General features: G+C 43.6%; 1 protein-coding gene across 3 annotated transcripts in view; it reads right to left on the bottom strand.

Annotated features, from left to right (window-relative positions):
• Window positions 1–22571, bottom strand: part of DNAAF11 (dynein axonemal assembly factor 11) — a 70270-nt gene extending 47699 nt beyond the window's left edge. For all 3 annotated transcript variants that reach the window (XM_045895862.3, XM_045895861.3, XM_054512448.2), the window contains exons 1-4: window positions 22479–22571; window positions 13369–13536; window positions 8390–8467; window positions 31–203 (exon numbers count right to left, since the gene is read on the bottom strand). In XM_045895862.3, the coding sequence (XP_045751818.1) occupies window positions 31–203; window positions 8390–8467; window positions 13369–13536; window positions 22479–22488 (429 nt within the window). In that variant the 5' untranslated portion in view covers window positions 22489–22571. The remainder of the gene's footprint in view (window positions 1–30; window positions 204–8389; window positions 8468–13368; window positions 13537–22478) is intronic.
• Between the last annotated feature and the right edge of the window lie 4016 nt (window positions 22572–26587).

The following is a 26587-nucleotide window of genomic DNA, read 5'->3' as shown; positions in this document are numbered from 1 at the left end:
GAGATTTCTGCATCATTAAAATAAGCATACCTTTAATTGTTGAAGAGTTGCCACCACGAACTGCCTGTAACCATCAAAGTCAGCACACGGGTTGCCCATGAGAAAGAGCTCCTTCAGGTGGATATTGTGCTGAAGGGTTTTAATGCTGCTCAGCTCTCCAATGAAATTTACAGTCAGGTCGAGTTTTGTCAGCCCTTCACATCCTGTTGAAAGAAGTAAAAAGAAAATAAAGCAAAAAAAAAAAAAATCACACTGGTAATGAAACGTGTGCAACAGCTCATGGCAGGAACAACTGCAATATTTTTAAGTATGCTGATTAATTGCATGGCTTACCAATAAGTGGATTTTCAGAAATACCAACTCAAAGGTTTAGCCCTGACTCGCTTCTCTATGTGCATTTCCCCGTCGCCCCTCCAGCCAGGGAAAATCACTTTCGCTGTCCATATCTGCAAGCCCTGGGCTGGGTAACATAAGGATTTGGTCACTATGTACTGCTAGGGTGGACACGACAGCAAAACAAAGCTCCTCTAGAGAGGACACCTGCAATCTGTTCTGAGAATTTTGTCAGGTAGGTAGGACACATCTCGCCATGAAGGGTGATGGTTGGGAGGGGTCCCCAAAAGGAAAGGCAGTTCGTAAAACCCAGGCATCAGAATTAATATTTACAAAGTCACACCGAAGAGACAGAATGACTCCAGGACCGCTAAGAACTGCACTGGAAGTATCAGCAAATGTTAAGAGTGAGAGTTTGGTCCTCAGAGGAGTAATAGAAAAAGGATGAGTCATGGATGCAAAGATGGTAGTAAATCTGCCCCATCCACCTTCATTATAGAGATGGCTGGATGCTACAGAAATTTCGGTCGACTCCCTTCACTCACGTCCCATGGGAGCTTGCTAGTTAGGAATGCAGACTTTAGAATTAGGCAGATAGGAGTTCAAGTTCTGTCTTGGTCATATCCTTGCTGTGTGATGTTGGATAAGTTATGAGCCTCCGCCTTTGCTTCTGTGGTATTAAAACAGCATTGGTACCCAATCAGGGGCTGCTGTGAGGACAATATAAGATGATTCATGTCAGGTACTTAGCACAGTACCTGCCACCTAGAGAGCTTCAGTAAACACTAGCTAGGATGAGAAATAACCCAATAACCACTCTTAGGATTATGTTGAACAATGTGCTTATGGGGGAAGAAGGATGCTTGCTCTCTCGTGAGCAGAGAGTTTGCAGTTCCTTGCTGTGGACTTAGGAAGAGTTGACCTGGTTCATATAGCAGCCTCTGTGGGCTGGGCTCAGCAGAAGGCTGTCTCCCCTGTGGCTGGCTCATGCTTGTTGGATCAACCTGGCAGATTTTGTGGCCATTAATACCGAGAGAGCCATTTCCAGCTGAAAACCCAGCCCCACCTTGTTGTGCCCTCATTTCTTCAAACATCTACCTGCTCCAGCCCTCCCCTATGCTTCCTGATTATATCTCGCTTTTCTGTTGTCTTGTGGCTATATAACGTAGGGCAAGCTTTGGTTCCTGATACAGTAACTTCACCAGTACGATTTGATTCAGTTGGATTCATAGCTCTGCAACCGCGTCACCTTTAGCAAGGTTCTTCTCATTGCTGAAGGCTTAATGTTGGAAACAGCTTCATTAAATGCTAGTATTCTCTCATCCTTACCCTTTCTTTTTTTTTTTTTTTAAAGATTTTATTTATTTATTTGAGAGAAAGAGAATGAGAGAGAGCAAGCACATGAGAGGGGAGAGGGTCAGAGGGAGAAGCAGACTCCCTGCCGAGCAGGGAGCCCCATGCGGGACTCGATCCAGGGACTCCAGGATCATGACCTGAGCCGAAGGCGGTCGCTTAACCAACTGAGCCACCCAGGCGCCCTCATCCTTACCCTTTCTTGATGTTAGCATCTGACTCCATCATGTCCAGAATTCCAAGGTTTCCTCCAATCTAATCATATCCCAAACTAGAATCTTCCAAATAAGATAGTTCTACCTTAGTGCTTCCAGATGTAGGGCCTCACCCTAGAGTCATCCCTCCATGCGTTCATTCATTCATTCATTCATCCAGGAGTTAATGGGTACCTGCTATGACCAAGTTACTGAGCCAGGTCTTCAAGATAAAGTGGTTAAAAAAATCCATGGCATTTCACCTCAAGCTTATGTCTAATATGGAGAAAGGAGAAAAAAGATATGCAATCTAGGAAAAAAAAATTCCTGGTGAAAGAAGTGAATCTGAAGAAGCAGGCAGAACCAGAAGTAGGCAATGCCTATTGTTATAAGCCAGCCTAAATTGATATGTACTGGTTCTTTCTCCATCCCCATTCATTGTTCAGCCCATTGGTTTTGGCTTCCATCCTCAATATTCTACTAGATTTGCTCCCCTAAAGGTGATGAAAGAGACCTTCATGTTGACAAATCTAACAGACCTTCTCAACCCATTATGTCACTAGAACAGTCCACGCATATGGCATGATTGACCATAAATTCTTTTTTTTTTTTTAAGATTTTATTTATTTATTTGAGAGAGAGAATGAGACAGAGAGCATGAGAGAGGGGAGGGTCAGAGGGAGAAGCAGACTCCCTGCCGAGCAGGGAGCTCGATGCGGGACTCGATCCCGGGACTCCAGGATCATGACCTGAGCCAAAGGCAGCCGCTTAACCGACTGAGCCACCCAGGCGCCCGACCATAAATTCTTTTTAAAAAACTTTTCTAGGGTGCCTGGGTGGCTCAGTTGGTTAAGTGGCTGCCTTCAGCTCAGGTCATGATCCCAGGGTCCTGGAATCGAGTCCCGCATCATGCTCCTTGCTCAGCGGGGAGCCTGCTTCTCTCTCTGCCTGCCACTCTCCCTGCTTGTGCTCTCTCTCTCTCTGTGTCAAATAAATAAAATCTTAAAAAAAAAAAAAACTTAAAAAAAATTTAAAAACTTTTCTAAAACTTTTAGTTTTCTTTTTATCTTTATTTATTTTTAAGTTCTTGTTTTAATTCCAGTTAGTTAACAGTGTTATATTAGTTTCAGGTATATAATATAGAGATTCAACAATTCCATGTATCACCTGATGCTCATCATGTCAAGTGCACTTCTTAACTGACCATGAATTCTCTCTGAAATGTCTCAGTTGTCTTGGAAACAATGATACTACTCTTTCCTTCTCCTCTTTTATAATGCAGCTTATTACTCTTGGTCCTTTTTACAGACTTTTCCACTCCATCAATGGTAATATATCCCAGATTTCCATCCTTGACCCAGTATTCTCTCTCCTGTTTCTCTTGATGACAACAGTCATGTTCCCAAATTCTGATGAGTCCCAAACAATAACTTCATAGCTGATGATCCAACTGAATGTCATACTCCTACTTCCAAATGTCTGTAAGACATCCCATTCAATATGTCTAAAAATGAACTCTTCATATTTTCTCTCACTCTCCACTCCTCAAGACAGCTTTCCTGCTGCCTCCTTGATGTCTAAATCCTATTAATGTCATCACCATTTTGGTATCAGATGCCAAGAGTCAAGTCACAGCTAACTTGAGTGTTAACCTAAAATGCTCTCTTAGCCCCTTCACTTCATCAATCACCAAGCCCCGCAGAACTCAACCCCTACATTCTTCCCACCTACTTCTTGTCCACTGTAATCCTATAACCAACAGGCCAGCTCAGGTTCCTATTCTCTTGTGCATGAAATATGGCATATCTCCTAAGTCATCTCCCTATATTTTGAGAAAAGGAAGGAAGGAAGGAAGGACAAAAGGAAGAAAAGGGTGACATTTGAAAGACTCCAACATGTTCAAAAATTTATATAATTTTTATTTTGCTGTAATTTTGTAGATAAAGGACCCTCCAAATGTTCATTATATTTTTCAAAATGATAAATCTTAATTTTTCTTCTACCTGGCCTACCCATAAGAAAGTACACCACGTCTGCCATCCCAATGAACAATTCTTGCTGAACTAGCCAAGCTTGAGAAAGCCGCTCTCTCTGGAGTTAGGCACTCCTACCTTCAACTGAGTCCCACTGTCCATCTGTTCTTCGAAGATCCACCTCAATGGTCATGGGGGTGAGAAGGTCATTAAACTGACAACATTGATTTCCCAAGGGGGGGAACCTCACACTATTAGAAACCCCACCTCTCCTTCCAGGTTAGAGTGGGTAAGAAAGAAGGCTGGAAAAAGAAGGCAATTTATTATATCCCAGTGAATCCAAAACAGAGGGGGAAAAAAGTATGCTAGCTAGCTTTTGCCATCTAGCAAAACATAAAAATAAACAAGCAAAAGTCCATCTTATGTTTAAAATTATATTGAGATTAACTCAAGTAGGTGGGCTGAGTGTATATCCATCATCCTCCTCTCACCTCAAACCTTTAAAGTTAAACAGAGTACATATTTACCAGCTGATATGATGCATCCTCCCTCCCTACTGCCCATCCCCCCAAACATATCCTCAAACTACTCCGCACCCAGCGCCTCCCTTAGAGGTGGAAGGCGGCGCTCTCAAGAAGCGCCCAGGTAGAGGCCAGCAGAGGGCTGTGGACTACAGTTCCCAAAGCTCAAAAAGACAATAGTGACGATGCTGCCCTCTCGTGGCAGATGAGCAAAACATACAGGAAAACAACTCTCCGTGTCCTTCCAAGATCCTTTCTTAACAAAAACAAGCCCTTTACATGGCAACTGAGAATGAGAGTTTTAATTATTTCTCTGACATTACAGATTGACATTTTACTATCACAAAACATGCATGCAGAGTAACTTTTGTTATTCCACTTGTTAACATGAGACTGCGCGACGGGGCTGTAGAGTGTGGCAGCTGGAGAAGGACGGCTCCATCTCTAATGCAGAAAAATGCCCATGATGGAAAGAATCTTCCCGGTTCCAGCGCTGAGGATGGCTTTGGCCCTTTGATTGTGATGGTATTTTAGGTTTTGAGGATGAAAATTCAGAACGTATGATGAATACTTATGTCTTTGTTGCTCTATAACCTTGAGAGTCACCAAAATACCCATTTCTACACTAGGAGGCAAACAGGCTAAAATCCATCATACCCTAAGTAAAGTCCTCCTAATTTTAGCTCTTGGCAGATGGGAGTGGGGTGGGGAGAGCAGCTCGTCCACCTCTGCTCCATGCCCCTGTACTCCGGAGTCAAGCCTGCCAGTCGCCATGCCCTGCTCACTCACACAGAGCCCCCAGTAGCCCTGCCAGCCAAGTGAGAGGCCGGATGTGGAAACAGAACCTCACAACCACAGAATGAGCCTGCACCAGCCACCTAATCAGCCAAATCCGTCGTGATTATGAACAGACACCAAGTGTTACCAGGCATTTTAAAAAATAAAATAAAAGCACAAAATAGAAGCCTACAAAGTGAAACAGGAAACCTTCCAGAATATAGAATAACAAGACAAAGAGGTTTAAATAAGGAATACAGTGTAAGAGAAATGGAAGATCAATCTAGTACTTTTAAAGAAGTTCTAGGGGAGATGAGAGAAAACAGAGGTTATGGGTATGTCTATTACCTTGACTGTGGTGATGGGTTTCACAGTGTGTACATATATCCAAACTCAACAAACTCTTTACATTAAATACGTGCAGGTTTTGTATATCAATTATACCTCAATAAAGCTATTTTTTAAAAAAACACTCTGCTCCAAAGAACACCGTCAGAGAGTTGACAAAAAACCCACAAAATGAAAAAAATGTATCTATAAATCATATATCTAACCAGATTCTAGTATCCAAAATATATAAATAGGCTTTACAATTCAACAGTAAAATGACAGATAACCTAATTAGAAAATGGGCAAATGTTCTAAATAAACATTTCTCCAAATAAGGTAGACAGATGGCCAATAAGCACATAAAAAATGCCCAAGCTCATCAGTCATTAGGTAAACACAAATCAGAACCACAATGAGATACCACCTCACACCCATCAGGATGGCCCCTATAAAAACAAACACATAAATACAAATATAAAATAACAAGCGTTGGCGAGGATGTGGAGAAGTGGGAGCACTCAGAAACTGTTGGTGGGAATGTAAAATGGTACAACTACTTTGGAAAACAGTTCGGCAGTTCCTTAAAAAGTTAAACAGAGAGTTACCACATGATCCAGCAATTCCATTCCCAGGTGTATACTAAATTAATTGAAAACACATGTTTATGCAAAAACTTGTACATTAATGTTCACAGTAACTTTATTCATAACCAAAAAGTGGAAACAACCCAAACGCTCATCAGCTAACAAGTGGGCAAACAAAATACTGTGCATCCACATAATGGAATGTTACTCGGCCACGAAAGGGAAGGAAGTGCCACAGCATGTATAAACCCTGAAAACATTACTCTATAGACACAAAGGACCACATATTGTGCAATTCCATTTTCATTAAATGCTCAGAATGGGAAAATCTATGGAGACAAAGGGTAAATTAGGGGCCAAGGCAAGGAGTAAATGAGGAGTGGATGTCAATGGATACAGGGTTTTGTATGGGGTGATGGAATGTTCCGGAACTGGATAGTGATGATGGGCAGGCACACAACCTTGTGAATATACTAAAACCACTGACTTGTATATTTTAAAATGGTGAGTTTTATGGTGTGAATTATATATCAATTACAAAATAAATCGTTCAAATATTTCAATTAAGAGACATTTTGAGAAAAAAATACAATTTTCCACATTCACCTTATTTTATTTTTTATTGAGGTATAATTGACATACAGCATTAAATTCGTTTCAGATATACAACATAGTGATTTGATGTCTGTATAGATTGTGAAATGATCACCACCAGAAGTCTAGTTAATATCCATCACCTTACAGAATTACAGAATGTTTCTCCTTATGATGAGAACTTTTAAGTTCCACTCTCTTAGCATTTTCAAATATGCAACACAGCATTATTAGTTATAGTTACCATGCAGTGCATGACATCCTTATGACTTACTTACTTTATAGTTTTAAATTTTGTACCTTTTTTCATTGTGCATTTTTTTTTTTTTTACCTTTTGACTTCCTTCATCCATTTTGCCTGCACCCCCCAACTCCCACAACTGGCAACTACCAAATCTTGTATTCTTTTTATCTCTGAGCTTGGTGTTTTGTTTTGCTTTTTATATTTCACATATAAGTGAGATCATATGGTATTTGTCTTTGTCTGACTTATCTCACTTAGCATAATGTCCTCAAGGTCCATCCATGTTGTCATAAATGGCAAGATTCCATTCTTTTTTATGGCTAAGTAATATTCCATTGTGTACCTGAGTACGTGTGTGTGTGTCTATCATGTTTTCTTTATCCCAAAAATACATTGGTTCCTTTTTTTATGTGATAAATTCGAGATGTACTAGAGAAATTAAATGTAAAAAATACAATCATTAAAACCAGAATATAGAATATATTTATATTCAGAAACTATAAAGAAAAAATATTGATAAAGTTGAGTATATTAAAATGTAAGCCTTCTGAATAACACTAGCGTCATAATTGAAACAAAAGAAAAGTAGTCAACTCAAGAGAAAATATCCATCCATACATGAAGGATTAATATCTGGAATGTATAAGAGCACATTTAAAAAAAAAGATAAATCAACAGAAAAATGACCAAAGAATATGAAGTAGTAATTCACATAATAAGAAAAACAAATACTCAGTAAAAATTGGAAGGGGTTATACTGACTTTCAATAATAGTAAGTGAGATGCGAATTAAAAAAATTATTTGATAACAATGCTTTCCCATTTTTAAAAAAAGATTCCTTATAAAAAATATTAGTGAGCTGGTGTAAAAATGTGGACTCACGTGGACTACCAGTACAAAAGTAAATTGATACAACCTTTTTGGTGAACAATTTGGCAATATTTTTCAAAAGGTGCATATTTAAACCCGGGAATTCCATGTCTAAGTGTTTGTCCTATAAAAAAATGTACACATACACACAGTGCAATGTAAAAGAATCCTCATTGTGGCCATGCTTATTATAGCAAAATGCTGGAAACGACCCAAATGTCCATCTGCAGAAAAACTGGGAGATAAATCAGTGTACCACCATTCTGGTAGAGAGTCCCCACATTTCCTGGATAGCAAAGAACAAGGTAATTTCATAGAAGAAATCAATTTTCAAAAGAATACTCATAGTATGATCCCACTGATACAAAGCAAATGAAACAAAACTACCTACTATCCCTGGGAAGGAAGCTGTTTTAGGAGGGGGTGAAGTGGACTTCCATTTTCAAATTTATGTACCTCGTTACTGTTTGAATTTTTATCACAATAATTAATAAACATAAGACTTAGGTAAAATGCTAACTTGAAAAGTGTGCCTATTGTTTAAGTGATACTGTTTAAATTTAGTTGCAAGTCTCAATTTTAATACATAATAAAATATAAGAAGGAAATTCTTACCTTCCAAATTTTCAATTTTTTCAATGTTGTTTAAAGCTAAATTCAAATATTCAAGTCTCTTGAGTTTGCTAACATTTTCTGAAATATAAAAAAATGTAATTAATTAACCTTCAAGATAAAAGCTATTTTTACATAATCTGCTGTGAAAATTATAATGGGAATCTAAGCGTTAGTATGGTTATCAAAACCATGTTGCTTATTGCACTACTGGGTATTTACCCCAAAGATACAAAAGTAGGGATTCGAAGGGGTACGTGCACCCCGATGTTTATAGCAGCAATGTCCACAATAGCCAAACTGTGGAAAGAGCCAAGATGTCCATCGACAGATGAATGGATAAAGAAGATGTGGTATATATACACAATGGAATATTATGCAGCCATCAAAAGGAATGAGATCTTGCCATTTGCAACGACGTGGATGGAACTGGAGGGTATTATGTTGAGTGAAATAAGTCAAACAGAGAAAGACATGTATCATATGATCTCACTGATATGAGGAATTCTTAATCGCAGGAAACAAACTGAGTGTTGTTGGAGTGGGGGTTGGGGTGGGAGGGATGGGGGGACTGGGTGATAGACACTGGGGAGGGTATGTGCTCTGGTAAGCGCTGTGAATTGTGCAAGACTGTTGAATCTCAGATCTGTACCTCTGAAACAAATAATGCAATATATGTTAAGGAAAAAAAAAGAAGAAGAAGAAGGTAGCGGGAGGGGAAGAATGAAGCGGGGGAAATAGGAGGGGTAAACGAACCATGAGAGACGATGGACTCTGAAAAACAAACAGGGTTCTAGAGGGGAGGGGGGTGGGAGGATGGGTTAGCCTGGTGGTGGGTATTGAGGAGGGCACATTCTGCATGGAGCACTGGGTGTTATGCACAAACAATGAATCATGGAACACTTCATCTAAAACTAATGTTGTAATGTATGGGGATTAACATAAGAATAAAAAAAAGAAAAAAAAAAAAAAAAAAAAAAAAAAAAAGAATAGAAAAACAATAAACAATCCATAAATTTTCAGCCACATGATTTACAAAAAAAAAAAATGGGTGGAATTCAGTGGAAAAAATAATGATGATTACTTCAATAAATAATGCTGTGTCAACTGGAAAAAAAAAAAAAAAAAAAAAAAAAAAAAAACCATGTTGCTTTTTCATGTCTATACCTGGACATTAGACATCCTTGGTTGCCAAATGCAGCCTCATTTCTTCCTCCATCCTTCCTAATAGAACCCACTTCTGCTCTTGACTCTAGCCAGCTCTGACTCCAGGGACTTTGACTTAACCAGGCTGGGCCAGTGCATAGCAATAGCAGGTCCCTTGCTAAGGACAGCTCAGGAACCTAGGCTTCAGCCAACTAGCCCATGGCCATCTCCTAGCAGCTATGTGATGGAGGAGTGGACTTGCACATCAACTGCTCCCAGTCAGAGGAGAGGCAAAGATCTATATTCCATGCTGGGGGACTGCCTCTTTCTTTCTCCTGCTGGATGTGAAAAGGGAAGAAAGTGATATTCTGATTGCTACCAGAGTCATCCCGCAGCCATGACGAAACCAGCTGTAGGATGGAGCCCACACTGGGACCGGTGGAGCAGAAAGAAGGAACCACCCAACCCTGGAGCCTGCGCTGTCTCTAGACTTACAGTTGCGTAAGCTACACTAAGTTGGGTTTTCCTTTACTTGAAATCAAGCTCGCCCTGCTACACACAGGATTATTGTTTTTAATAAATATGGAAGCTCAGAGAGGCAAAACAATAAGCATATATGAGTCAGAGAATTGCTGTAGGATGGGGACATTTAAAAATGCTAAAATTACCATAGTTAATATTGTCAAGGACTTATTATCTGCCATGTACTTTCCTAGGCATTTTGCATATATGATATCATTTCATCCTCATAATAACCCTAAGAGGTAAAAATTACTGTTGGCTCCCTTTTATAAATAAGAATACCAATGTGCAGAGACTTAATCCATTTGTTGAAGATTAAATGGTGAAGCCAGGAAATTTGACTCCAGATCTTGGCACTGAATTGTTACACTAAAAGAACAGTCCTTTCTAAGAGGACATGAACGTGGGGAACCCTGCTAGGGAATGTGCATGGAGGGGACTCCTCACTTAAATAATGCTCTTTCTGCCCATTTTCCATGGATATGAGGAAGATCAAACGTGATGGCTTATGGTCATCATCACCCTTACGATCGTCACATTTCATTTAAAATTTAGAAAATACCATGTACTTGTTCATGTAGACCTAAGAATAACACCTCTGTGAGCCTCAGCTGACTCATTTTTTAAAATGAGGATTTTAGAATAAATTACTAATGTTTCTCTCAGCAATTAGATGATTTTAAGTAATACTGATGTTTCTAGAAGGTTCTCCAGGCAACACCTGAGCATTCAATAGTCAGCAGATTTGTGGAACTCTATGTGCCCAGGATTATGACCAACATAGTGCAATCTGTATCCCGAACAAAAATACCTACATTTTTATGTTATTATCATTAAAATTGCCAGCCTACAATAAAAGACTTGTTCCTTTCCCACATTTGTTATATGTATAGCCCTCTAAATGTGAAAAGAGTCTTCTGGTAGGAAAAAAAAAATTGTTTGGGAAGGATTTCTTAAATTATCCCTCAAGAATAATGAGCCAAATTGGTCAGGGGAAAAAAAAAAATGGCTCTACAGATAAAAATGTGCAGCGCCTCTTGGACAGCAGGAAGGGAGTCCGCAAAACCATGGTTCTAGCCCAAACCATCCCGGAAGCAGTTCTCCCCAGTTGCTACCACCAGACCGACAGACCTGTGGTGGACCAAAGCCATCCCCCAGAGCAAGCGGCTCCGCTCTTACCTTTAGGCCCTGGGCTCACTGGGAAGCTGTTACAAATGCAGATTTGGGGAGCCCATCCCCACAGGTTCAGTCAGTAGGTCTGGGATGGGGCTAGAACCCCACTTTAACAAGACCCTGGAAGGTCCTCAACTCGCACTTGGATCAACACTCGGCACAGCCCCGCCCCGAGCCCGTCTGTATCTCCCAGTGAGGACCAGAGCTTTAGGAGAGGCGACTGTTCTGCAAACTTCTACCTCAATGGCACCAGAGCAAGTGAGAATCCTAGAGAAATACTTTTGCTTGCTAAATAAGCGCCTACATGCCTATGGGTGGAGCAGCACTGAAAAATCCCATTATTAGGATTTAAAAGAGTGTTTAATTTAAGAATACTTTGGAAGCAAAAATTTAAGCTTTCTCACAGCTCTGAAAAGGCCTGAAATACTATGCTACTAATTAGTAATTGTGACGGACCCAGCTGTGGAGATTAAAATTTCGGGAACTCTTTTAGATCTGTACAATTAGGACGGCTCGTTAATGCCCCCTGCATAAAAGCTGGTGGTTTTCTGTAACAGTCTTTTTAATTGAACAATGTGCCAGAGTTTCTAATTTCTGGTAAAGTGAAAGATGTTGAAAATAATTATCTGAAGAAATATAAAGAATTGTAATAAATCTTCAAAAAAGAAAAATAATGCAAAATCTAGGCTTTTTGCAACCCGAGGACCAATTTTCAATTATCCACCCAACCAGGGGCAACCACCTCAGCAGGGTTTATCACCCTCAGGGATACTAATGTTGTGGGCCGGGGGGTTCTTTCTTGTGGGGCCGTCCCGTGCACTGCAGGATGGTTAGCGATGGCTCTGTGCACCATACGTGGTAGTGGTGTCCCCCTCCCCCGCACACACTTGTCACAACCAAAACCGTCTCCAGAGGTTGCCAAACACCCCTGTTGAGAACCACGGCACATCTCGAGGGCAAGTTCAAACATAGCCTAAGAGCCGACCTCTGGCTCCGGCGCCACGGCCCACAGAGGTTGGCACTCCTTCTGCCTTGTGGACCCTAAGCATCCCTTTTCCCCCACCTCCGCCCCTACCTCCACGTGGCTAGCCTGGTAAATGACAACTTCAACAGCAACGGTAGCAGCTAGCATCTGAGTGACTGGTTCATAAGTCCCTGGCATATACACGGCAAGACTAAGTGACCTGACCTAATTTCACACAATTTTCAGTGGCTGAGGGAGGGACCAAGCCCATCAGGACCTGTGCCTCTTCTTGCCACTAAACTATAGGTTGCTCTTCTGAGTGTGGGGGGCGCTCCTGTTTATGGGTGGCAGGACCCCCTCAGAGTGACTCCACAGCCCTCCCTTCTCTCTGCCACTTAACTCTTTCTTCCCCAGGGGATTGTGGGGCAGGCCCACCTAGCTGATGGATGAACTGGGAGAAGGAACTGGGCATGGCCAGTCCCCCCACGCTCCTGGCTTCTGGGGTCTCCCTGCCAGCAAAGAGTACGCACTTTCGTCCCCTATGCAAGGCCCACGTACTGCCCAGCCTGCATGAGACCAGGTGGACAGATGGAACTTGAGGGCAGTTAGGAAGCCCGCTTGGCTGCAAGGCTAAGCCACCTTCTCCAAAAGGTTTTGTCAGTTATAATGCTGATGTTTTGATCTATTTCTCATTCCATTCCAAACTGGAGCAGTGAGCAGGGGTGTAGTTGTGGAACCCCTCTGATGGCCAATACAGAGAATAATACCTTGCACATCCACGTTCTCCATAACCACGGCAGAATCAGCCACCCCAGGCAATCTGCCGAGGGTTTACTCAACTTGCACACAACCCTTTCAGTTCTATGGAGTGATGCAAAACTATGACGAACGCCTGGATTCTATTCTCCTTTCAAACTTAGACAAAACCAGGCTATAAATGAGCAGGTCAACAAGTATGCTCCCACCTTTAAGGGTCCCTTGCAACTCCTCGATGGCGTCTGCGGGAGCCCCGGGAGAGGGTCCACGCACAGCTCCCGGGAGCCGGCCGTGTCTATTTCCCCTGTATGGCTCTTTTTCATCCGTGTTGTCTTCCTCTAAGAATCACACCGCCCCCCCCCCAAAGTTCTCCCATTCAAAATGTCAAAGAAACCATGAGCACAAAATCCTGAAGACTCACCAATTTTTCCAATGAGGTTATTTTGAAGATAGAGGATTTTTAAATCCCGGCACCATTTGTCAATGTGTTCTAGCCTTTCTATTTCTTGCTGATGCAAGGAGAGTTCCTCCAGGGAAAAAATTACACAGTCATTGTGTTCAGCATTCCGTCTAATAAGATCTTCTGTGACTGAAAGAAAATTTGTTACGTATTACATCTCCATCCCTGTGCTCATCATCAGGTTATTACATTAGGAATGCATTGGTTTTTCTTCCCAGTTTGATGTCAGTCCTCCAGGCCCCAGTGATTTTCAAAAGGGAAGAGAACAGAGAGGTGCTGCCTCCTGCTGGTGACACCGTGATTAGTCAGAGAGCTTTTTGTCTTTTTTTTTGCACAGGGTCTACCTACATTTTGCTGTCTGGACAGGGACAGAGTGGGAGGGTAATGACCGTGAGAATGTTGATATGGAATCCCATGGTGATATCAGGTTGAACTGGATGAGACCCACTAAACAGACCAAGACAGGGCGACTCAGACTGAGAGGCATGGTCTGGCTGCCAGAGGGTAAAACCAGGAAAGCATCTCCCACCATTTCAGTAAGGAAAGGTCCATTCATTCAACTGACATTTATCAATTTTACTAAAGTTGAAGAGAAAAGAGAGGCGCACCCTAGATGTTGCATTGCAATCTTACACGGCAGCTACCCTGCGGTCTGTTTCTGGGAGGAAGAAAAGGAGCCGCTCACAGGAGGAGGGTGAGGAGAGTCCCTGGCCCACTGACAGGAGTGCCCTGCAGCATGGGGGCTGGCCTGTTACGGGGATACCAAGGGGCTGGAGACAATGCCCTGGTCCAAGGCTGGATCCAAGAGCAAGACAGGAATCCCCTTAATGAGACACACTCAAGGTAAAGACGTGATGACAATGGACAAACCTTTGTGTGTTCCATTGCTATGAAAAACATCAATAAAAGGGCACCTGGGTGGCTTAGTCATTAAGCGTCTGCCTTCGGCTCAAGTCATGATCCCAGGGTCCTGGGATCGAGTCCCATATCGGGCTCCCTGCTCGGCAGGAAGCCTGCTTCTCCCTATCCCACTCCCCCTGCTTGTGTTCCTGCTCTCGCTATCTCTCTTTCTCTGTCAAATAAATAAATAAAATCTTTAAAAATAAATAAAAATAAATAAAAACATCAATAATCCATTTTAACATCCACATTTTAGGTGGACAGTGGAACGTTGCATGTCCAGCCCAAGAGACAATAAAGATTTATTTATTGCCGCTTACAAAGTGCCAGGCACTGTCCGAAATGCTTTCGTGTGTTCGCATATGAGTATTTACACTTGGCAGATGAGGGATTGAGGCACAGAGTTGAAATAACTTGCCCAAGGTCTTGGTGGTAAGTGCCAGAGCCGGGTTGTGAGTGTAGGGGTCTGGCGTCGACCGTGGGCTCTTAGCCACTAAGCTACACCGCCCCAAACAGGAGCAAGGAAGAGCCTCTCAAGACGTCTCAGGCCTCCTCAATGGTACAGACCCCTCTAGCTGAGACAGAGTTCTCCGGTTCTTCTGGAGTCCCCTCGGCTGCCCTACTTCCATGCCACATCCTGAAAAGGCGACTTGGCCTTTTTAAAAACAATGTGAAAACAGGTTTGAACTCGATCAGTTGTATGCAGTTAGCTGAACCCCTGCTATTTCTGGTAGAAGGAGGTGGGGTTGCTTGCCATGACAGTTGTTTGGAAGAAAGACAGGGGAAATGTAAATGTCCAGAGATTAAAATACTGTACCTGGGGTATTTCCCTGCTGTTCTAAGTTTTGCCTCAACTCGCCGGCAGAGCTGGCTGCACGTCGGGTCCTGGGGAGGGGCAGGCCAAAGAGGCAGCAGGGAAGGGGGCTAACAGGGCAGTCCTGCCAGCCCCAGCTCACTGGGGTCCCTGCCGCTTACAGCTCTCTGCTGTCTCTGGAGGCCACAGCTAGTAGGCAAGCTGGTTTAAGCAGAAAAGGACTTTCCAAAAACCAAACCTGGTTTGGGCATTAAAACTACTCTCCACACATCCCACTACCAAACCAAAGTTGGTTCTAACAGCTAAAATCAACTGATAATGAATATGTGGGTGCAGCCAAGTTGAGGACACAGCAAAGCTGCTGTGTAAAGTCAAATGTATTAGCTGTTTCTGTAATCAGCTACAAGAATTCTCTTAGTAAGGATGCCAACAGGCATCGAGGGCTTGGGATGGCACAACCAATGTTATTTCAGCTACCCTAATGAAATGTGGGAATTATTCACTACTATGAATAAGACCCTCAGTGACCAGTGGGGTATATGTAACTTGAACTATATCAATCCACAGAGCAGGGGGCTAGGTTTTGGAGGCCTTGCTGCCATCAGACCTGGAGTCAAAGGGACCAGGAGGATGTGCCCATCCAGAGCCCATGCCCTTCCCTCCAGAACATGTCCCAGGTAGAACAATAGAATTCTCTGCCCAAGGGGCCCCAAGCCTGCCTCCAAGCCCTACACTGGCCACTTCTCTAGGTTCATTCCTGAAGACATCCCTACCCCCTGGAGTGTCCAACGAGCAGCTCTTTTCTGGAGATCCATCCATGTGGATGGATATGTAGGCTGGAGTATCCGCCTTTATACAGGGGCTTGAGGGACCAGGATAGAGCCAGGGATAGGAAGAGAAGGGAGGGGTAGGCCGGGGAGCCAGCTCTTCCCATACGTCCCCCTCCTCCCCAGCTCTGGCACAGAACCCAAGGAGTTTGAGAAACATATTAAATGTAGCCTTCTGGGTTGTTATAAAGATACTCTTGTCGAGAGAGGAAAATGCATTTTATCTGGCAGTTTGATTATAACTTGACACATGAGCGTCCATTATATTCTTTCCGTGGGTCACCCAGGAAGGCTTAGTGGAACATTCATATTGAAGATATAAACCCAAGTTGGATCCCACAGTAGCTGTCATCTGTAAGTATGGTTCAGTCCAATGTGTTCAGAGGAATTCTGAAAGTGTCTTGTTAAAGCACCACGGGGGGTCCGGCCTGGGATGGCTACGTCAGCATCTGCACAACCCACCGGGGCCGGCCCGGGCCTTGGAACACTAAAGCGATCATGGGCCACTCCAGCTCTTATAGTCTTAGAGGATTTTCCGATTTGTCCAACCCTAAAGACCCGCGGGTTCCTCTCCAGATACCAAATATCCTTCCCATGTTCTCTTGCTACACCTTTCTTAAAATTAAGAAACCCTTTTCACAATGCTATTTCCTGTGTGAATTTGATCACTTCCATGCAATTGTCAACTCCTCCCTTTCAGAGGCATGTACCTTCCCACGATCTGAATCTGCTAACCACGAGAATTAAGATGATAAAAATCACTATCAGTTGAAAGGGATGGGGGTAGAGGAAACTCCCTTTGCATGAATAGCTAATTTGCGCACACACACACACACACACAGGAGAGGAGGGTCAACAGTTGCCAAGACCTGCATGAGTGGAGCAGTAGGGGCTGAGAAGAACACTGACAGTTTAAACACAGATTCAGACTTATCTCACTAATGGAAAGCTGCCGAGGAATCCAAAGTTTTAACCATGACTCACCGGCCAGCCTACACTTCTTTTCAATGAAGTGGGATGACTGGGTTTTCAATAACTTGAGGGAATGTCAATAAAATGACTCTTTGGGGTAGGGGTGAGGCAAAGGGCAGAAGGAGAAGGTTTCTGGAATACTGGCAGTTGTCAGGCCGTGTTTGTTTCTACGAAGCTTTTCAGTGTGTTGAGCAAAGTTCTAGAAACTCCCAAGGCCAATAACGAAGTGTTCATTCATTCAGGCTTTACACTATGTTTTGTAAATAGCCCTCTATATCTCACTGGATTAGAATAAAATCGATAGTATATGTTTAGGGCAGATTTCAGCGGAATTTGTAAACATCCTGAAACACCTAGCAGATACATCTATGAAACAGAAATGTAACAGAGATGAAGGGGTGACAAATAGGAGAAGGTCACCTCTTGTAGCATTTACACTTTTTTTTAATTGTTTTCAATGGACACTTTTAAAAACAGAATTACTCGTTTGCCCTGCCTTTTGTGACTGACTCGGGGTCATCATAGCAAGCACTGCTAGCCATACTAGACCCAATCCAATGATTCACGTAGAGAGTGCTATTAAAGAACATGAGTGAAGGGTTATGGGGCAGTGATGAACACAGAGAGAACAAGGAGTGGGGAGTGACCAGTGTTACTGAGTGACAGGAGGGAGGTCAAAAGAGGCATCGTGGAGAAGAAGCCTGACCTGAGTTTTGAAATGTGAGTAGGTATTTGCCCAATAAACAGATGAGGAAGGGGTGCTCCAGCCTATGGTAGATGCTGTGTTGCCCAGTTCCCTCCTTCAAAACTGAATGATCAGTTCTTCTAGCTGCTGGGAGTTGTGCCAGCAGACTGCCCACAGTTGCCCACCTTCTTCATAAGTCACTTGGCTGAAGAGACACCTCAACCGACATCGTGCCCCTTCCCAGGGAAGCCCATATCCAATGACTGGCTGTTGGGGGCCCTAATGGCCCAGCCCTCTCACCTCAGCTTGGGAAAATCGAAAGGTCCATTCCCAGTTTAGAGGTCCTTCGAAGTTTCCAGGTTGGTTAGCTACGTCTTTTGTTAAAACCCATCACAGCCCAACATCCTTCCTGTCCAGTCTTGCTGCCTTCCCTACCCACTCCACTAACACTCCCTAATGAACCTCCTGCATGCTAATCTCCATCAAAAAGTCTGCTTCCTGGGGAACCCAACCTGGAAGAGTGGATACCAGAAGTGGTACGTGAAGGCAGATGCTAACCAAGATGGGCTTCTGGAGTCGGAGTCTGCTGCCTGAGGTGCAATGGGGACACCACCACTGGAGGGAGGTGGAGCACAGATAGTGTCCAGCACAAGGTGGCTGTGGGATGTTTAACACTTGCACTTGTGTTGCAAAGAGAACAGTGTCAATCCATCTGGAATACCATAACACAAATACCATAAAGTAGGTGGGTTACAAACAAGAAACATTTATTTCTCACAGTTCTGGAGGCTGGAAGTCCAAGATCATGGCATGGGCAGATTTGGTGTCTGGGGAGAGCCTGCTTCCCCACTGATGGGAATCTCACATGGTAGAAGGAGCAAGCTAGGTCTCTGGGGCCTCTTTCAGAAGGGCAATAATCCCAATCATGAGGGCTCCCCCTTCATGACCTAATCACTTCCCAAAGGCCCACCTCCTAATACATCACTTTGAGGGTTAAGATTTCAACATAGGAGGGGTGCCTGGGTGGCTCAGTCAGTTAAACACCTGACTCTTGGTTTCAGCTCAGGTCATGATCTCAGGGTTGTGAGATTGAGCCCCCTGTTGGGCTCCTTGCTGGGTGTGGTGCCTGCTTAAGATTCTCTCTCTCCCTCTTCCTCTGCCCCTCCTCCCCATCCTCTCTGAAGGAAGGAAGGAAGGAAGGAAAGATAAGAAAGAAAGAAAGAAAGAAAGAAAGAAAGAAAGAAAGAAAGAAAGAAAGAAAGAAAGAGGAAGAGAGAGGAAAAGAAAAGAGAAAGAAAGAGATTTTAGCATATGAATTTTGGGGAACACAAACATTCAACCTATAGCAAATAGGATACTAATGGAAGGGAATGCACTAGTAAGTGTGACATGACACATCAGGTAGTAGAGAAATATGGGGGAAATCGTAACTTGAAAACTTAAAGGACAGTTGCATTGGGTGGCTGCTGCTGGATAAAGAAAGCCTGGGTGTGATTAGTTGGACATTAAAAAAAGCCAGAGTACCACACTGGCAGCATCTAAAGAGGTTTGCTTCCTGAAACCAGAGGGTAGAGAGGGCAGAGAACCAGGACCAGCACTTAATCACAAGAGGAGGAGGGACTTCAGGTTCTAGACATGATGGAGTCATAGGGTCAAGATTGAACCTCCAGCCTAAAACAACTAAAATCCAGAATACATGAAAAAAAAAAACCATAAAAAACAAACAAACAGAACAAAACTGGGCATTAGGAAATCCAAAGGGAGATAAAGTATTTTGAACAGAACAAAAAATGAAAAGCCATATCAAAATGTGTGGGATATGGCTAAAACATAAGTTGGAGGAAATTTTACAGCACTAAATGCCTAAAGAAAGGAAAAAGGTCTCAAACATCAGCTTCTTCCTTAAGAAACTAGAAAAAGAATAAATTAAACCCAAAGTAAGCAGAAGAAGGTAAATAACAAAGATTATACCCAAACTCAATGAAATGGAAACAGAAACAATTGAGAAAAGTCGATGAAAATGCTTTAAAAAATAAAATTGGTAAACTTCTAGCCGAACCAATCAGTGAAAAAAGAAAATACATAAATTGCCATTATTGGGAATGAAAGCACGGCATTATATAGATTATATAGTATTAAAAGGCTAGTAAGAACTTCATGCTAATAAGTTCAAGAACTTAGATTAAATGAGAAAATTCCTTAAAAGTCACAAACTACCAAAGCTCACGTGGGAAGACACAGATAGACCAAACAACCCTGTATCTACTACAGTAATTAAATACGTAACTCAAACCTTCCCACAAAGAAACCATAGCACAGATGTCTTCACTGATAAATGCCACCAAACATTTAAGGAAAAATAATACCCACTGTACACAGTGGGTATTATTCCATACCCACTATAGAATAAAATTTAAGAGAATTTTCTATAAAATTTGAGAATTTAAGAATTTAAGAAAATTTAAGAATACTTCCTGAGATAATTCTACAAGGCCAGCTTTAACCTGAGTCCCAAACCAGACGAATACAAGGCCAAGGCTAACCAGGGGAGATGTTGTTCTAGACGTGGGCTAATTGATAGAAACTGGGAGGACAGACTCTTGAAACAATGAAGGCCAAGTAGGGACATTTAACTTTAGAAGTTAGGTGGACAGATGCCATAATGAGGGACAAGGTTGGAGTGGTGGCCAGTGGTCCACATCCATGGAGGGCTATGGGGATGGAGAACAGAACATGACATTCCTAAGAACAATACAGCCGAGCAGCCAACAAAGGCACTATGCCATCTATGTGATCAAACTACAACAAGGATTGATGACCGGAAGGCTAAGGACAATTGGCTCAATAAAAATTCACAATCTCTTGCCTAGTTTCCAGACCTCAGTCAGTTTTTGGACCTGAAACTAGGGTTTCCATATTTAGCAAATAAAAATACTGGGTGGCCTGTATTTTTATCTGACAACCCACTGACTAAAAGAGAGGCAGGGTCCCCAAGAGTACATGGCAATGATTGATCCAATCCTTTCCAAAAGGACTGCTGGCCATTTATTTGAATAACAATACACTGGGGAAGGGGGAATACCAAATCACATTGTCGCCTGCTGGACACAGGATTTGAGTTGTCATTAACATCTGGAAACACAAAGCATTGCCAAGTGTTCTTACCAGAGTGGGGACATGTTGGGGGCCAGGTAATAAATGGAATCATGCCATGTCCAGTTCACAATTGGTTAATCCATTAACAAATGTTGACGGATATGTGGATTGTTTCCCTTTTTTTGGCTACTATGAAAGCATATGCTATAAATGTTCATACACAAAGTCTGTGTGGACGAAGGTTTTCATTTTTCTTTTGTAATATCTAAGGATGACATGGGTGGGAAACAAAGTTTGCCTTTAATTTTTACTGCTGATGGTCTAATTTTTTTGTCTATTGCTTTAGAGAAGAGGGAATACCAGTAAGTGGTTTAGGAATGGGGCTTTTACTATTTACAAATCACCTGCCCCTTCCACCAACCCATCAGCTCTTCCAGGGCAGAAACCCCATCATCCAGCTCAGTCTCTTGATTTAAAAATATTAATTATTGGGCGCCTGGGTGGCTCAGTTGGTTGAGCGACTGCCTTCGGCTCAGGTCGTGATCCTGGAGTCCCGGGATCGAGTCCCGCATCGGGCTCCCTGCTCGGCGGGGAGTCTGCTTCTCCCTCTGACCCTCCCCCCTCTCATGTGCTCTCTCTCATTCTCTCTCAAATAAATAAATAAAATCTTAAAAAAAAAAAAAAGTGCAGGGCCCCAGGGTGGCTCAGTTGGTTAAGCGACTGCCTTCGGCTCAGGTCGTGATCCTGGAGTCCCGGGATCGAGTCCCGCATCGGGCTCCCTGCTCGGCGGGGAGTCTGCTTCTCCCTCTGACCCTCCCCCCTCTCATGTGCTCTCTCTCATTCTCTCTCAAATAAATAAATAAAATCTTAAAAAAAAAAAAAAGTGCAGGGCCCCAGGGTGGCTCAGTTGGTTAAGCGACTGCCTTCGGCTCAGGTCGTGATCCTGGAGTCCCGGGATCGAGTCCCGCATCGGGCTCCCTGCTCGGCGGGGAGCCTGCTTCTGCCTCTGACCCTCCTCCCTCTCATGCTCTCTGTCTCCCATTCTCTCTCTCAGATAAATAAATAAAATCTTAAAAAAAATTAATTATGACACTTTTATGGTAAGTGAGCAATTAGGCTGAACTGTACAAAACTGTCACAAACGAGAGTAAGATCGGAAACGGTGTTGGCAGGCAAATGGCTCAATCCAACATAAATGTTAATTCCGTCACTTTGCACATTCTGCGGGTGTATTCGTAAACAAACGCTTGGATAACGCTTAGCCCGGTTTGTAAAACAATACCGTCGTTGCCCTCCTTTCGGAGATGAGGTTTGGGCCCAGACGGGCGAAGTCACTGGCTCTAAGTCTGCAGGCTGGGAGGCGGCGGAGGCGGGCTCCCGAGCGGGCTCCCTCCCCCCCCGCGTACGCTGCCATCCCCGAGGGCGAAGGCTGCAGCTCTGACCGTGACTAGCCCAGGACCGCACGCAGGGCGAGCAGGGCGACAGGCGGCCCGAACCCGGCACGTCTGACCCAAGCCCTGCGCCTTCCACCGGCCCCTATCATGAAGTCGCTTGCCTGTCTCGCCCACCCATCTTACAGATGAGGAACCTGAGGCTCGCAGCGGCTAAGCTGCCCGCCGGGCTGGTGGGCGGAGAGGCTGGCACAGCCGGGCCTGCGGAGGGCGGGGGGCCCAGGTGGGCCGGGAAGGGGCGGTGGTGGTGGTCTGTGTCCCCTGGGACCCGGGACGACGCCGGGAAGGGGGACAGTCGAGGGTGGCAGGTGGGAGGGGACGCTTACTCCGGCCCATGGCACGTCTCCGGCTCGCGGGCGGGGGAAGCAAGGCCCGGACCCTGACGGCTTCCTTCGCGCCTCCCAGTCACGCCCCTGCGCGTCCGCACGGGGCCCTGGGAGCCATGGCAACGGCGACTCTACGGCGGCCGCGCGGGGCCAGGCTCCGCCGCGTTTCCGGCGCCCGGGAGGAGCAGGAAGGAGGGACCGGGCGAGAGAGGGCTCGTAGCATAGATAGAGGCTCCCCCGACACCGAGTTCTCTTCCCCGTGCCCGCTCCACCTTCCGCAGACCGTTTCCCTTTCCCCAGATCGGCGGGCCAGGCTAAAGACCCCAGGGCTCGCGCTTCCTGGTGGGTCTGCCTGCCGGGCGTGCCTCCCCTCCTGCCCTCCCGTTTGCCTGTCTGGGTAGTTGACGCCCTCCCGAGCCAGGGGGTCGGGGTGTGGCCCCCACTCGCCTCGCTAGCCGGGTGACCTTAAACCTCCTTAGCCAGTTTCCCCATCTGTAAGATGAATAATCATAACTTCAAAGGATCTTTGTGAATGTTTTTAAAGAGATGATTTGAGTGGACTAAAGACTTTTTTTTTTTAAGATTTTATCTATTTGTCAGAGAGAGAGCACAAGCAGGGGGAGAGCATCAGGGAGCCTGATGTGGGACTCAACCCCAGGGCTCTGGGGTCATGACCTGAGATGAAGGCAGAGGCTTAACCCACGCATCCCCTGAAAGACATTTTTTAAAAACAGCCTCCATATAAAGGGTAGTTGCACTGTTGGATTGCATGTCCTTGAAGTTACAGCTCAACAGGGATGCCTGCTAACAAGTTTTCCAAAAACACTACCCTCCATCCACTTTCCCTACCCACCACTTTCTTAGCTGTAAAGAATAGAAAGTGCATCTCCTACCCCCTTACACCAGTTAGAATGGCAAAAATGGACAGGGAAAGAAACAACAAATGTTGGAGAGGTTGTGGAGAAAGGGGAACCCTCTTCCACTGTTGGTGGGAATGCAAGTTGGTACAGCCACTTTGGAAAACAGTGTGGAGGTTCCTCAAGAAGTTAAAAATAGAGCTACCCTATGACCCAGCCATTGCACTCCTGGGTATTTACCCCAAAGACACAGAAGTAGTGAAAAGAAGGGCCATATGCGCCCCAATGTTCAGAGCAGCAATGTCTGCAATAGCCAAACTGTGGAAAGAGCCCAGATGCCCTTCAACAGATGAATGGATAAAGAAGATGTGGCCCATATATACAATGGAACATTACTCAGCCATCAGAAAGGATGAATACCCAACTTTTACATCCACATGGATGGGACTGGAGGAGATTATGCTAAGTGAAATAAGTCAAGCAGAGAAAGTCAATTATCATATGGTTTCACTTATTTGTGGAACATAAGGGCTAGCATGGAGGACATTAGGAGAAGGAAAGGAAAAATGGGGAGGGGGAATCGGAGGGAGAGATGAACCATGAGAGACTATGGACTCTGAGAAACAAACAGGGTTCTAGAGGGGAGGGGGGAGGGGGGATGGGTTAGCCCTGTGATGGGTATTAAGGAGGGCACTACTGCATGGAGCCCTGGGTGTTATACAAAAACAATGGATCGTGGATCACCACATCAAAAACCAATGATGTATTGTATGGTGACTAACATAACATAATAAAATTTAAAAAAAAAAGAAGAAGAAGAAAGTGCATCTCCTGAAATTCCCACTACTCCTCTCGCATTTCCCCAGACCCCTCCCCAAAAGTGCCCAATTGGTTTTACCCAATTCTGCACTAGGAAGAACATCACTAATCCATCCTCTTTCATCCTTATGTGTTCATATGTGAGGGTTTTAATGGATGACACCTCCCAAAAGTTGTTTTGTTTGTTTGTTTATTGCCACATTTACCCATTTTGCCCACAGCCAACTGCCTCTGGCAACCAGAACTAATCTGTTCTCTGTATTTATGAGTTCGTTTGTTTTTTTTTTTAGATTCTGCATATAAGTGAGATCCTACAGTATTTGTCTTTCTCTGCCTGACTTATTTCACTTAGTATAAGACCCTCAAGTTCCATACACGTTGTAACAAATGGCAAGATTTCCTTCTTTTTGATGACTGAATAGTATTCCAATATACACATAATTTTTCAAATGACTGAATAGTATTTCATTATATATATGTATAATCACATTTTCTTTATCCCTTTATTTTTTGGTGGACGCTTAGGTTGCTTCCATGTCTTGTGTATTGTAAATAATGCTGCAAGAACATTGCATGTCCTTAAAGATATTTTTTTGAATTAGTGTTTTCATTTTCTTCAGGAAAGTACCCAGGAATGGAATTGCTAGATCATATGATAAGTTCTATTTTCAATTTTTTGAGGATCTCCATACTGTTTTTCACAGTGGCTGCACCCATTTACACTCCCACCAATGGTGTAAGAGGGTTCCTTTTCTCCACATCCTCGCCAACTCTTGTTTCTTCTTGTCTTTTATATTATAACAGGTATGAAGTAATATCTCATTGGGGTTTTGATTTGCATCTTCCTGATGATTAGTTACATTGAGCACCTTTTCATTTACTTGTTGGCCATTTGTTTGTCTTCTTTGGAAAAATATCTATGCAGATTTTCAGTCCATTTTTAAATCACAAAATATTTTTTATTGAGTTGCTTGAGTTCTTTACATATTTTGCAAATTAACCTTTTATCAGATACATAATTTGCAAATATTTTCTCTCATTCTGTAGATTGCCTTTTTCATTTTGTTTGATGTAGTCCCACTTGTTTATTTTTGTTTCAGTTTCTTTTGCTTTTGGTGTCAGTCTCCCCCCGCCCCAACAAAAATCATTACCAACACCAAGGAACTTACTCCTGATCTTTTCTTCTAGGAGTTTTATGGTTTTGTTTTTAATGTATTATTATTACAAAAGTAATTCTCGCCCTCCATCCATTTGCAAAAAATAAAAAAAAGAGAAAGTGCTATGTGTAAAATATTTTTAAAAAATTTCTCCCATCCCAATCACAGTAAATAGTACAAAGTCCATGTTTTTATCTTGATATGTGTGTTATGTTTACATTATAAAAGAGGACTCAGGGGCGCCTGGCTGGCTCAGTTGCTTAAGTATCTGACTCTTGGTTTTGGCTCAGGTCATGATCTCAGGGTCATGAGATCTAACCTGCTTCCAGCCCCTGCTCAGCATGGAGTCTGCTTCCCCTCTCCCTCTGCCCCTCCTCCTGCTTGTGCACTCTTTCTCTCTCTCTAAAATAAGTAATAAAACTTTAAAAGATAAAAGAAGATTCATAGAGTAATGTATTGAAGAAATGTATTCTTTCGGCAGACACCTGTTGAGCATTTACTGTTGCAAATTATCAGTGTTTGTCAGGTGGATACAAGGGCATGAACTGTGACAGAGAGGCAGGAAAGTTGAACAGGGTGGCGTGAAGGAGGGGCTGGGAAGCCAGTCAGTTTGGCAATGGAAACAATTGCATGGATGTGATTAGAGCAGGGATAATGGAGGCCATAAATGTCAGGCCAAAGGAACTGAACTAGAATGGTGGGATTTCAGGCGCCGTCTCCCCACCGCGAGAGAACTATTTGGAGTTCCAAGGAGCCTCCCAAAGGCACTCAAACTATAAATTTAGGTGACATCCTCTGCTCCTGCCAAAAAGCCTGGTTCTCATCATTTCACTATTTTTTTGGAAGGAACACAGTGTGGGGTGAAGAGTGTGAACTCTGGCACTGGAGACCTGGTTCAAATCCACAGATGTGTTACTGTGTGGCATCAGACAGATGACTCCACCTTCCAGAGCTAACACCTCCCCATTTCCACATGGAACTGACAGTGCAGGCAATCTATGGCTATGCCACTGAGAGATCTGTGTGCTGGTGTCTGATTGCTTACGTAGGAGATGACATGCCCTCAGCAGCAGGCTGGTTTAGCAAAATGCCTATGCTTGAACTTGTGCATTGGACAGTGAGAGGTTCATCAAGCCTAAAAAAGATCTATTTCTGGCAGGAGGCTGGTACTGGGGGATAATCCAAGTGGAAGTTTCTGAGCTAACTGAGACATGAAGTCAGGACCAGTAGGAAGGACCTTGGCTTCTGGGTCAGAAGAGACAAGAGGAGATGGTCG

Source organism: Mirounga angustirostris, unplaced genomic scaffold, assembly GCF_029215605.1.
Source record: "Mirounga angustirostris isolate CCGP_5_RB_7025 unplaced genomic scaffold, mMirAng1.0.hap1 SCAF_4, whole genome shotgun sequence".
In the NCBI taxonomy this organism is placed as follows: Eukaryota; Metazoa; Chordata; class Mammalia; order Carnivora; family Phocidae; genus Mirounga; species Mirounga angustirostris.
The sequence above is the reverse complement of the archived record's forward strand: the minus strand, read 5'-3'. Positions and strand labels throughout refer to the sequence as shown.